At 51.5% G+C, this 13,763-nt stretch overlaps 1 protein-coding gene across 1 annotated transcript; it reads left to right on the top strand.

The window, feature by feature from the left end:
• The first annotated feature begins 1,402 nt into the window (after positions 1-1,402).
• On the top strand, positions 1,403-12,585 carry TMEM222 (transmembrane protein 222). The gene is made up of 6 exons (XM_080656605.1): positions 1,403-1,648; positions 7,215-7,299; positions 8,517-8,548; positions 10,063-10,159; positions 10,243-10,373; positions 11,541-12,585. Exons 1-6 carry the CDS (start codon positions 1,455-1,457, stop codon positions 11,626-11,628), a joined length of 627 nt encoding a protein of 208 aa, XP_080512731.1. The 5' UTR covers positions 1,403-1,454; the 3' UTR covers positions 11,629-12,585.
• The last annotated feature ends 1,178 nt before the right edge of the window (positions 12,586-13,763 follow it).

The following is a 13,763-nucleotide window of genomic DNA, read 5'->3' on the forward strand; positions in this document are numbered from 1 at the left end:
ACCTACGAACCTGGAGGTCATGGTAGGATTCCCCGTCTGGGCACATGTCCAGTTATGGGCTCAATCCCCAGTGGGGGGCATGTAGGAGGCAGCTGATCAATGATTCTCATCATTGATGTTTCTATCTCTCTCCCCCTCTTCCTTCCCCTCTGATATGAATAAAAATATATTTTTTAAAAATACTAGGTATTGCCCTGACCGGTTTGGCTCAGTGGAGAGAGCGTCAGCCTGCACACTCAAGGGTCCCAGGTTGGATTCCGGTCAAGGACATGTACCTTGGTTGCGGGCACATCCCCAGTGGGGGGGTGTGCAGGAGGCAGCTGATGGATGTTTCTAACTATCTATCCCTCTCCCTTCCTCTCTGTAAAAAATCAATAAAATATATATTTTTAAAAATACTAGGTATTTAAAAAACAAGACAGCAGCCTTTCTGTAGATCAGCATTGAGGGAGGGTAATTCAAGGGAAGAAGACCTTCCCAAAAAGGCGTAACTCCCAACTTCCATGGTAAGACTTGTCCATATCTCCCTCTGGCCTGGTTTTTAGTGCTGTCTTCCTTCTTGTTTCCCTATTTCCCTTTTCCACCCCTGCATTTTTTGGTCTATCTTGGCATCCTTTAAAACGCTCAACGAATCCAAGATTTGAGCATGGTTTCTTTGTATGGCTGTGTGATATCTCAGACAATTATATACCTTCCCTAAGCCTCAGTTTTCCCATCTGTACAACGAAGGGATCGGATCGTATCTAAAGCTCAGGATTTACTCCAGCCAACGTGATATTCTCACTCCCGCACGTTGTGCTCTGCAAGGCCGTTCTTTGCACAGCTGCACGGACACCTCCACCCCCTTCTCACCCCTGTGCCACCTGGCAAACATCAAGACACGGCTCAAATATCTTCAGGCAAGTCTCTACTTCGACACACACGACACATAATATTTTTGTCCTTCCTTTATGCTACCACGGCCTCGTAAGAGATGATGGAATGAAAAGGACAAGGGAGACAGGCTTGGGTTTGAGTCGTGTTCATTACCTTTGAGCCTCAACTGCTCACTTGTAACCTGGGAGAAATACCTAAATTCGCAGGTCTAACCAATTCATGGGGATTAAAAACAATATATATCAAGTGCTTGCCACCTAAGACGTGCTCAATAAATAACGACTGCATCACACCTTTTAGGATCGAGCCCTCAGCTTACTGAATTAGAGTTCTGGGTCGGTCTCCGAGCAGGACTGCGCGCGGCCTGAGGGCATCCCCTCCCGCGGCCGTGCGGTGAAGGTGCAAACGCGCAAGGCTGGAGGGCGCCGAGGGCTCGGGGGCCAGGCAGCCCAGGCCCTGAGGGACGCGACTCCAATTCCCGGTGGGAAGGCCAAGCTGGGAGGACCCACCTCCCGGAAGTGACGCCACACGGAAATCAGCGATCGAGCAGGGGCGGGCCGGAGCGGGGCGCGCACAGCATGGCGGAAGCGGAAGGAATTTCGCCGCTTCTGTTGCCGCGGCAGCCACCCCCGCCCGGGATGGCGGAAGTGGAGGCGCCGACGGCGGCCGAGACGGACCAGAAGCAGTTCAGCGGCTCTGGCGGCGGCGCCATGGATGTGGAGCGGAGCCGCTTTCCCTACTGCGTGGTGTGGACGCCCATCCCGGTGCTCACGTGAGTTTTCTCCGGTGTCCGCCTGAGGACGTGGAGAGCCTGGGTCCGCGCGGAATGCTCGGGCCGCCCAGGGCCAGCCTCCGGCCCGATGCCCAGCAAGCCTTTCCCTCGGGCCCGGCCCACAGAACCGAGCGGTGCCAGTTCCTGCTGACGGTGGGACATGCTCCCCACCTTCATTGCACCTCATAGGGAGAAAGACGATTGTAGACCAGCGGGAAGGGTTCTGTGGCTGGGAAGGTCGTATGCAGGAGGGGCCCTGACACGGCCTGAGAAGACATCTTCACATTCACGGGTTTATTCATTTTTTACTGTGCACAAGATATCCTGCCGAGTCCGGAGGAGTTTGCTAGGACCATACCCGCCCCTGGGATGTCAACATTGTTAGGGCCCCCAGAGATCTGGAGTCCAACGCTTTGTCTTACGGATGACACCGGAGATTACCATCTCAGTTGCAAAGCGTGTTTAAGTCCCAGGGTGTTTTTCTCCCAGACAAAGGTTCTTTCTATGGCATTAGCTTTCATCAGGAGAGAAAGCAGGCAGCAGGCAGTGTTGCCGCCTTTTTTTAGCTTCTGGCTGGGGAGAACTGGTTTGCCCTCCTCCATCAGCCTTTGACAACTGATAATAGCCGCTGCTCACAGTGCTGGACAGTTGCCCAAGCTCGCTCTCTCACACATTTTTCTCTGAATTTCACAGCCACGTTCTAAGGTAGGAAATACCTTCTCAGATAGTGAAGCTGAGCTTCTTGTATCATTAAATGTCCTTTTTATTTATTTTTAATTCCTCACCTGAGAATATTTTCCCATTGATTTTTAGAGAGTGGGAGAGAGAGAGAAAGACAGAAATATCAATGTGAGAGAAATATCGATTGGTTTCCTCGGCCAGGGAGGAGCCTGCAACCGAGGTTTGTGCCCTTGACCGGAATCGAACCCAGGACCCTTCGGTTCCCAGGCCAGCACTCTATCCACTGAGCCAAAGAGCTCATATGCACATAAAAAGACTCACCTTCCAGCAGTAGGGAGAGAGACAGGTGAACTACCATCTTCATACACTGTTTGCTGACCTAGAGCACAGAACTAGGAATAGATGTGGCACAGGAACTGTCATCTCTCTTTGGATGGGGCATCAGAGGAGAAGCAGCTGAATCCAAAGATTTGCCCACCTCCCTCAGAGAGGTTGATAATTCTTCATGAAAAGTCAGATAATAGCTACTACTAATAAAAACAGCTAAGGTTGGGTACTTCCTCTGTTCTGGGCCAAACATTTTATATTCACTATCTCATTCAGTCCTTACATCAACCGAATGAAAACAGATACTGTCATCCCATTTCATAGATGAGGAAATAAGGGCTTAGAAGCCAGCATGGGGCTTTTTTCTTTTTTAAAAAATATATTTTTATTGATTTCAGAGAGAAAGGGAGAGGGAGAGAGAGAAACATCAATGGTGAGAGAGAATCACTGATTAGCTGCCTCCTGCATGCCCTCTACTGGAGACTGAGCCCGCCACCCAGGCATGTGCCCTGACCAGGAATCGAGCCTCGATCTCCTGGTTCATAGGTTGACGCTCAACCACTGAGCCCTGAGCCCCGCTGGTTGGTCTGTTGGGGCATTATATATATATATATATTTTTTTTTATTGACTTTTTACAGAGAGGAAAGGAGAGGGATAGAGAGTTAGAAACCTCGATGAGAGAGAAACATCGATCAGCTGCCTCCTGCACACCCCCTATGGGGATGTGCCCGCAACCAAGGTACATGCCCTTGACCGGAATCAAACCTGGGACCCTTCAGTCCGCAGGCCAACGCTCTGTCCACTGAGCCAAACCGGTTAGGGCTGTTGGGGCTTTTTTCATTGAGATATTCTACCTTCCCAGATAGAAGCTCTAGCATTTGCTCTTTCTTTCTTTCTTTCTTTCTTTCTTTCTTTCTTTCTTTCTTTCTTTCTTTCTTCCTTCCTTCCTTCCTTCCTTCCTTCCTTCCTTCCTTCCTTCCTTCCTTCCTTCCTTCCTTCCTTCCTTTCTTTCTTTCTTTCTTTCTTTCTTTCTTTTCTTTCTTTCTTTTCTTTCTTTCTTTTCTTTCTTTTCTTTCTTTCGTGGTTATTGAGGACCTATTATATACCAGATCTGCATAGAAAGCAGCTGTGGAGCTTGCCTTCATGCAGCTTCCAGACTGACAAATACTTTGAGAGTTTCTGTTTGGGGACTTCCCTGGGCACAGAGCTCTGATGTTGTCTCTAGCCTTTATTCTTAATTTCCATCAGCAGATGTCAGCACAGCTGTGGTATGTGGAGTACTGCTCCCAGACCTTCTCCCCAACTAGATGAAAGGAATTGGGGGGAGGCAGGAGGGGTCCTGAGACTAGGGTCTGAGAAACCAGCGAAACTACTTTCCTGTAATTCTGAGTCTGCATCCTGTGGCTACTATGGGTCTTCAGCAGCTTACTCTATGCTCAGTGTAAGTTAAAGGATAGCAAGTATTTATTGAACATGTCATGATAACAACATTGAGCAACTACTAAGTGCAAGGAAGTGTGCTAAGCACTTTACAAAGTATATCCTATTAAGTCCTTGCAGTAGCCCCTCATTGAGGTAATTATCATTACTATCCACCTGTCACTGATCAATGAGAATGAGTAACTCGCGAAAAACCATCCAGCTGGTGTGACTCAGTGGTTGGGCATCGACCCAGGAACCAAGAGGTCACAGGTTTGATTCCTGGTCAGGGTTGCAGGCTGGATCCCCGGTGGGAGATGTGCGGGAGGCAGCTGGTTGATTGTTGTTTCTCTCTCATTGATGTTTCTATCCCTCTCCCTTCCTCTAAAATCAATAAAAAACAACAACATAAAACCAAAGTCAGGACTCAACCCAGGTCTGATTTCAGAGCCTGATTCTACTCTTAAATGCGGGGCATCATTCATTCATTCATAATTTAGTCAATGAATACTTAGCTCCAGCTGCATGCTAGGCATTGCCTTAGGGGCTACTCTGATAAGAGAAAATCCTGCTCTCTTGCAGCTCACACACTCGTGGGAGGAGACAACAGTAAATATGTAAGCAGCCATCATTTTAGAAAGCAGTAGGTACTATAAAAAAATTAAAACAGGGTAATGGGATCTAGGGTGCCTGGGGTTGTGTGTGGCTATTCTAGAAGGCATGGTCAGGGAAGAAAGACCTCCGAAGTTACAGTCAAGCTGAGACCTAAACAATAAACAGCCAGCACTCAAGCTGCGAGGAAGAGTGTTCTGGGCAGAAACAAATGCAAAATAAGCACTGAAGTGGGAGGGTTTGGTGCCCTGGAACTGGAGGCAGACAGTGTAGCTAGAGAGAGGCATGAGGTGACTTCAAGGGATAAGTAGAGCCAAACTATTGAAAGGAGTTTAAAGTGTAATGGGAAGCCATTAATGGGTGTTAAGCAAAGGAATGATGGAATTGAATTATGTTCTCAAAAAAAACACTCTGGCCCCATCCTCTCAGGTGCTCAGGCTGCAGACCGGGAAGACCTGTATCCTGTAGAGAATGATAAAATGTCCAGTCTTTCTTTTAAAGATCTTTTAGCCCAGCCAGTGTGGCTCAGTGGTTGAGTGTCAACCCAGGAACCAAGAGGTCACTGGTTTAATTCTCAGTTAGGGCACTTGCACAGGTTGTGAGCTCAGTCCCCAGTAGGGGATGTGCAGGAAGCAGCCGATTGATGGTGTTTCTCATCGATGTTTCTATCTCTCTCCCTCTCCCTTCCTTTCTCTCTAAAAATCAATAAAAAAGTGTTTTTTAAATAATTAAAAAACAAAGATATTTTAATCGATTGGCTTCTCACCACCACCACCACCAATTCTGTGGTCAGGGTCACCATCATCTTTTGCCAGTATTTCAGAATAACCTCTGAATTCACCACTGTCCTTCCCTCCACTCCTGTCCCCCTCCCACTCTCCAGACACATGCAGCACTTTGCAGCTTCAGAGTTCTGCTTTCTGCCTGTTGACACCCTGTTCTTTCACAGGTAAAGCTAAAAGTCGCCTCATCTGTGAAGTCTTTCCTGACTCTGCCCCAGCCCCACATAATCACTTCCTTGAGCTGCAACTCTCTAGGTTTTGTCCCACCTCCCTAGCAGGGTGCAGCCTTGAGACCAGCACTTGGCCAGTGGCCCTGCCAGCCCTTAAAATGGATCAGTCTCTCCAGCCCTTAGAGCCATGCTTTTCAGACTACAGACTAATCTGGGATTCCTATATGTTTTGCATATTGGGATCCATGTGAGATTTGGGCTTTTTAAATGCCCAAGACTTTTAAGAATTTGAACTTCTGGTTCCTGGAATTCACCATGCTGTTGCCTAATCTTTACCCTTGCACATGCTGTTTCTTCATCATTTCCTCAGAGAAGCCTTCCCTGAACCATACACACACACAGATTGGTTTAAATGCCTCCTCCATCCTTAAAAAAAATAACTTCTCATTGAGCTATAACAATAAAAAGTTTAAATCTTTAAGTATATATAGGGCTCAATGAGTTTTTACATACATATACTTATGTCACCCAGGTCAAGATAGAGAACATTTGCAATACCCAAAGGGCTTCCTTATGCCGGTCAGTTTTATCACAGAGATCACCCCTCTTTTGCCTTCCAGCACTATAGATTACTTCTGCCTTTTCTTGAACTTCATATAAACAGAATAGTATGTTTTGTGTAAGGCTTTTTTCACTCTGCCTTATATCTGTGAGAACCTGTTGTGTGTAGCAGAAATTTATTGTTTTCCATTGTTACCTACTACTTTATTAAATATCTGTATCCCAGTTTACTTACTTATTGAGATACTAGAGGCCCAGTGCACAAAATTCATGCACACGTAGGATCCCTGGGCCTGGCCGGAGATCAGGGCCAATTGGGGCCTTCTGGCTGCCAGCCAGGGCTTTCCTTCCGGCTGCCGGCTGCCAGCTGCCGGCTACCAGACCAGGGCCTTCCTTCCCCCAGTTGCCAGCTGCCGGCCGGGGCCTTCCTTTGTTCCGCGCCGCCCCTGGTGGTCAGCACACATCATAGCGAGCAGTCAAACTCCCCGTCAAATTCCCGAGGGGACAATTTGCATATTAGGCTTTTGTTATATAGGATAGTTGATAAATAATAAAGTGCATGTATTTTAAGTGTGAAGTTCGATGGATTTTGGAAGATGTTGTTTCTGGCTATTTTACATAAAGGTGCTATGAACTTTCTTGTACAGGGCATCTGTTTCCGTTGGGTGTATACCCTGAAGTGGAATTGCTGAGGCATAGACTATATTGCCAGTTTTTCAAAAGTGTTTATACTCCCACCAGGAGTGCATGAGCGTTCGGTTGCTCCTCATCCTCACCCACTCAACGTTAGCGTCCTTTCAGTTCTAGCCATTCTGTGGGGTGATCTCCCTTTACTGTTCATTTGCACTTGCCCCTCTTCTGTGCTTCCCCAGCTCCTCCATCCACCCTTTTGGCACCGATCACACAAAGTTACAATCACATGTTCCCACACTGGATAGAGTGTCCCTGGCATCTGTCTAACCGGCTGCAAGATCCCCAAAGCTCAGCTCCTTCCCTGTCCTTTTTTCTTGCAGGTGGTTTTTCCCCATCATTGGCCACATGGGCATCTGCACATCCACAGGAGTCATTCGGGACTTTGCTGGCCCCTACTTTGTCTCGGTGAGTCCCCATTCTTCCCCCCTCTGGAGGGTTCCAAGGCTTAAGTGGAAGGTTGGCCTGTCTTGCCTGCGGGCAGCTCCCTAGCTCCCTGAGACCCACGAGAATGCAGATAGCACACAGCCCTGGCCCTGGCCCTCTGCTCCTCACCAGTGTTTGACGCCTTTACCCCTTCTCTTGCCTCCAGGACAGGCCAGGAGGGCAGTGTGGCCAGAAGGATTCTTAAGTAACTGACCCAGCCCTTTGCCCACCCCTTGGGTACTGAGACATGGGTAGGGGTTAGAGGCAAGAGTGGAGTCAGACCATCCAGGAACCACATCTCTGGACCTTCAGAAGGTGGGAGTCACAAGGTGGGAACACAGGGGAGGCTGACACGGTTCCCTGGGTGTGGCCATGGAGAAGAGGGGGTGGGCCTTCTACAATGAATCAGCTATATATTCTCAGGTCTTTTGGGGGGAATGTGCCCAAAATGGGTGTAGTGGGCTTGTTCCTGCCTATTTCGAGGTTGCAGCTTCATCAGAAGCTGAAGTAAAGGGGTATATGGGGGCATCAGCCTGTTTATATTAATAGTTGTTATGATCATCTTACACAAAAAGGTCTTTCACAGCCATTGCTTTCACTGTCATATACTCTTATGATAATTCATCTTTGACCAGCTGTCAGCAGATTCTGAACCCAGAATCTGTCCCCACACATCTTACGTGGCAGGTCTAGGACCTGGCTAAAATGCCTCCCTCACGGAAGGCCTCTCGAGCCCTCCCACCCCCCGCCTCCCTGTCCTGCTCTGAATGCAGTCAGACTGGCAGATGCAGAGACGGGCTCTCTGGGCACCGCTATTGGGTCGGGAGCTCAGGGTGTCATTCATATGAGGAAGGAACTGCCTCCCTGTCATCAAAGATCAGAAATTGACCAGAGAACTTGAAGAAAATGAGGCCCAGAGAGAGTGAGAGAATTCACTAGGAGCCACACCAAGGGGCAGTTGTGGCTGGCACCCCGAGTCTTTGGTCTCGGTGTACAGTGCTCTGTGCCATGCTGCCTTCTTTCCACCAACATGCTGCTGCTGGCACTTCACAAACCGACCCGGCCCCAGAGCACGGCCCGGCCCCACTGCTGCCCACCCGACATGCCTCCTAAGTCACTGTACTTCCACCGCCAACCCAGGTCTATCTTCCAGGCTGGATGTGGGTTCCCCACTGACCTCTGCTCTTGTCCCTCAACAGGAAGACAACATGGCCTTTGGGAAGCCTGTCAAGTAAGTGATGAACACCCATGTGACTGGCCCTAGGTCCAGGTTCCTCCTGGCTGGGTGCTTTATCCACAGGCCAGCTAGACCTTGCCTCAGCTCTTCAAAGTCGTGTTTTCAGCTCCATTGGAAGGGTGAGGAAAGGGAAGAGACTTGGTCAAGATCACACAGGAAGTGGCAGAGTTGGGACTCACACCCAGGTCTGTCTCACTCCAAAACGTAGACTCTTTCTCCTGCCCCTCAAGGAGCGAACACACCCTTTAAGGTGTAGGAGGTATTGTTTGGAACTCCTCTGGGAAGTTCTGGGTGGAGAGAATAAAAGCAGTTCAGGACCTCTGGGAGCTATTGCTGGCTTGCTTTAATTCCTCTCTCGAGGGCCCACCTCAGCTGTGGCTTGGTGACAATGCCCCTGTCATCTGTATGCTCGGAACAGCATCAGGTGCTCTGTTGCCAGAGGCTGCACCCAGGAGGGCCAGGCCCAAGGAGTAGTGGGTGTCTCACCCAGCAGAGGCAGCCTGCGGCTTCCTCGGGCCGGTGAACATGTGGGCCCAGGGCCTCTGAGCTGGGTGTCTGCTGCCAGGCTGCTGTGTGAAGCTCCTGGCACCCATTTCTGGGCGGGAACCCCTGAGCAGCCCCTGCCCAGGCCGTGATGGTTTCTCACTAGTCCTCTGTCTCTGGGCCAGCAATGTTCAACCTTTTTCATATCCTGGCACACAAAAACTAATTACTAAAATTCTGTGGCACACCCAAAAAAATTTTTTTGGCTGATCTGACAAAAAAAAAAGGTATAATTGTGATTCATTGACACCAGACAACTATTGTGTTAGCTCTTGTCATTTTTTAAATTTGACAGTCTAAGGGAAAAGAGGTCAGTGCCCTGACTAAATAGTCAGGTATTGCATGCTTTAAAAATTCTTGGGGCACCCCCGTTGAAAATCTGCTACTCTAGGCTTCTGTACCAAGCCATTCCACTCACAGCAGCCAGAGGGCGCTCTGACCTCCCAGCACTCCCTCAGGGGTCTCACGCAGCTTGAAGTTTATGAGCTTTGGCTTCCCAGGCTGCTCTCTCACTCACCCTAATCTCCTCGTGGGGAGATGGGGGAGAATGCTTTCTGACGGATAAACCCCTCAGGGTGATATTCAAGTCCTCTACAACATGGCTGTACCTGTATCTCCAGCCTCACCTCCCAACATCCCATCACCCTGTTCCTCCCTTGATCTCTGCTACGTACTGCGCAGTTTGGTGCCTCTTCCTCTGTTCAGGCTGTGCCCTCTGCCTAGAATACCCACTTGCTGTTCTGTGCCTGGCAACTCCTCTTCGGGCTGCACTCGGTGTCACCCCAGCTGAGTTAGCTCATTCCTCCCCAGGTTCCACATGGCATTGGGCGTATCACACTGTCGCATGGACCTGGACCTGGCTCACCCCTGCAATTTCAACACTCAGCTCAGGGCCCTGCATAGAGCGGGCACCAGGGAACATTGGTGGAGCTGAGCCAGTGCCCAGAACTCCCCTCTCCCCTCAGGTACTGGAAGTTGGACCCTGCTCGGGTATACGCCAGCGGGCCCAATGCGTGGGACACAGCTGTGCACGACGCCTCTGAGGAGTACAAGCACCGCATGGTACGTGAGCTGCTCCTTGGGGTGGGAACCAGGGTGGGAGCTTCCCCCACGCCCAGCATGACCCCTCCTTTCTGCATCTCCAGCACAATCTCTGCTGTGACAACTGCCACTCACACGTGGCATTGGCCCTGAACCTGATGCGCTACAACAACAGCACCAACTGGAACATGGTGACAGTCTGCTTCTTCTGCCTGCTCTATGGGAAGTATGTCAGGTGAGCTACCCACCTCCCACCCTCCCCTGGGGCTGCTCTCCCAAGGATCCCAGCAGGGCCATTTCTGGAGTCCTTCAGCCCACAAAGCAGATGCTGGTTGGAGATGTTGAAGGTTCTAGAATAACTAGCTGAGTTCCTGGTGGAGAAGGAGGTGGCTGTGCTGAAGATCAGCTGCACCGGGTCCCAAGCCCAGCTCTGTCACTTGCTCACTGTGAGATCTCAGGTGACTGCCTTGGCTCTTAGCCGCAGCTGTTCTTGGTAAAATGGGGGCAATGATTCTGGCTCTTTGGAGAGACTGCGGGTGCACAGAGCCCTGTGCTCAGGTCAAGTGAACAGGTAGACCCTCACAGGAGAGTGGGTGACTGCCCCACAGGGTCCCTTCCCAGCTTCCAGCATCTGAGGCAGGGTTCTGAGCAGGTGGGCCCCAGTGGTGGATCAGGAAGACCTTGGAAGCCACAGCTTCACGACCTGTGAGGTCAAAGGTGTTAGTCCCAATTCACAGGCAAAGGCAGCTCAGAGAGGTTGAATGACCTGCCCACTTGGAGCCAGCACGCACCTGGCAGCCAGGCCACCTCTCCAGGCTTTCCTCGGCTGCCCTCATCGTTAAGAGCTTCTGAAAAGGAGGCTCTTGGGAGTCTTTTTACAGCCCCGAGGCTTTTAGAGGTCCCCTGAGAAGTCTGTAACTGTGGCCACGCACACACTGAGGCAGAGCCGGGGTTGTACCCAGAGCCCTGACTCCAGCCACAACACTGTTCACTCTTGCTGACTCCTCCCCTCTCGGGGGAGCCCCATTAGGAAAGCTGTGTGCAGACGGTGCTCCTGGCTTTCATGCCCAGACAAGGGCCTAGTCCTCTGACTGGAGACCTCTCCCCAGAGACGGGGGTGGTTGTGGATGGAACCAATAAGTTCTAGAGAAGGTGGGCACATCTTCTGTCACCCACCCAGGGAGGTGTCACGTCTCCACCAGGAGCCTGGAGCATCTCCTGCCAAGGACTGTAGTTGGCAGTCCTCCATCGTGGGTGCCAGGCCCAGCCCAGTCCCTTGGTTGACCAAATTAGGGGGTGAGAGCTTCCTCAGGGACAGCAGCCCCTCCTGGGTTTGGATGGATGGGGCTTTGGGTGGCTCACTCCCCCGGCCCTTCCCACCAATACTGCCCTCCTCTCCCAGCGTCGGGGCCTTCGTGAAGACCTGGCTACCCTTCGTCCTCCTCCTGGGCATCATCTTAACTGCCAGCCTGGTCTTCAACCTTCGGTGATGGCTGCCTCGTGGCCCTGGACCTGCCGCTCCTTTTGGTTCCAGATTCTTTTTCCTCTCCCCAAAAGGCAGGGATGGGCCTGCTGCTGGTTTTGACCCAAGAATCTGGGCTAGGTGGGATGGAATAGGCTGAGGGTGAGCAGGGCTGGGGGGTGGGGGGGTGTAGTTGCGTATTGTGTCTCACTGGTCACTCAGAAGTTCCCTGTGCCCTCCTCCCCAGGCTGGTGACCCCTGTGCTTGAGGCACCCGCTCTGTTCATCTGTTGGAAAGGCTTTAACTTCTCCCTGTAGCTGCTCCTGTGCTGCCTCAGCTCAGTGTCTGGTGGGGGAGTGGAGGGGAGGGCATTTGGAGCCACCAGATGGGGCTAGAGCTGGATTTGGAGCCTATTCTCCTGCCAGGGCTCCATCCTGGGGTGGGCGGGGTACACTAGGAAGTCTCCACTAGCCAAGCCACCCTGGGCCCTCTCCACTGGCCTCTAGAATGGTCCAGCAGGGCTGGATGGCCCCCCTTTGGCCAGAAGCTGCACTAGGAGTAGTTTGTGCCCCATCTCCTGGGGTCCTCCAGACCATGCAGCCCCTTCTCCCACTCTCCCGGGGCCCATCTCCCACTTGAGCCCATCTCCCTCGGCAAATTGGGGCCTGGGCCCTCCAGTCAGGCGGGAGAGATGAGTGATACTGATGTGTCCAGAGTGACACCCTGTAGACCAGAGCAGTGGAAACAGAGCCTGGCCCTGGCCCCAGGTGTGGCCTCACTCGGAATGGCACCCCTTGGGTCCAAGATGTGCCAGAGCAGCCAGCACCATCATGGAGCTGAGGGAGCTGTTTCCTCCTCACCAGGGCTCCCTCTCTCTTCGCACTATGGGAAGGGCCTGTGCTGCCCCCTCCCTCCTGCCCCACGGATTCCTGTGGGGGAGAGGGGCGGCCTCCCTGGACAGGACAATAAAGAATTTTAACTCCAGAAAGTGCCTTGTCCTTGTTTTCTCCCTTCAGCGGTCCCTTCACTTCTTCGACTCGTATCTCCTTGGGTGCCTCTGCCCCTGGCAAGGGATCTGCTTAAGTCTTCACCCAGTGCCTGGCTTACAGGGACGGAGCATCCCCCCTGGTATCCTGCCCTGGGCCCAGGCTCTGGGAGTTCCTCACCCACCATCCCAAAGCTTCCTCTTCAAGGCAAATGAACATTGAAATCCTCCCCATACTCCCTGTGGGGAGGAACTTGGCAGTAGGATTGGGAGTTGGGGCTGAGCAGCCACAGCCCAGGGGTCTACAGTTTGGGATGAGCCAAGAGAGCCCCAGCCCCCGGCTCCTGCCATGTCATCAGTCACAGGGCCGAGTTCCTTGTGCTGTCCTGCTCCACGTGCCTCCGCGTTGTGGCCTTCAGGGCCCTGCCTTCTCCGCTCCACACGCCCTGCTCTCCAGCCTCCTCCACTCCAGTCCCGTGTTCCTGTGTTAAAGTCATGGCCTTTCTTCCCTGGCCCAGGTTCAAAGTCACTTCCTTGGAGGAGTCTTTCATGACCTTGCCCTGTGCCGTGTGTCACTTAGTTGAACTAGTAGAGGATTTGGTCTCTGGATCTTGAGCCCTTTGTGTTCACCCTGAGAATGGCTTTGAGGACAGCTCTAGCTGTTGGCCCTCAGAGCCCTGGATCAGCCATCTCGGCCCACCCCAGACCCCGCAGTGCTGTGGTTTCCAAGCCTGAAGTTTCTCAAGCAAGTTTTTCCCCACGAGAGAAATTCCATTTTCAAAAATCTTTCTTGCATATTGGGGTCCATCTGAGGGTTGGTTGGTGGGGGGAGGGATGAGAGGGTGAGTTCTGGTACAGAGAAAAATCACAGCAAAATAGGGAAATGTTCTAAAGCCTGCTTCTGCCTAGCAGAATTTTCAGTTAGCCTTGCAGAGAGAGGACATAAAAACAAGTGCCATGAAAATCACCCAACAGTTATTGAGTACTGACTATGTGCCAAGCTTTGTCATAAAGCCCTTGAGGTCAGTGTATCATCCCATTTTACCAGTGAAGAAATAAGCAGAGAAGTAAACTGAGGTAGGACAAGTAGCACCATGTTCAAACCCAGCAGCTTGGCTCTGCAGCCCCCACTGGGAGCCACCCTGGAGCACAAGGAGGGAAGTGGGGAGGGGCTGTTT

This window comes from Plecotus auritus (assembly GCF_963455305.1).
Source record: "Plecotus auritus genome assembly, chromosome: 2".
NCBI lineage: Eukaryota > Metazoa > Chordata > Mammalia > Chiroptera > Vespertilionidae > Plecotus > Plecotus auritus.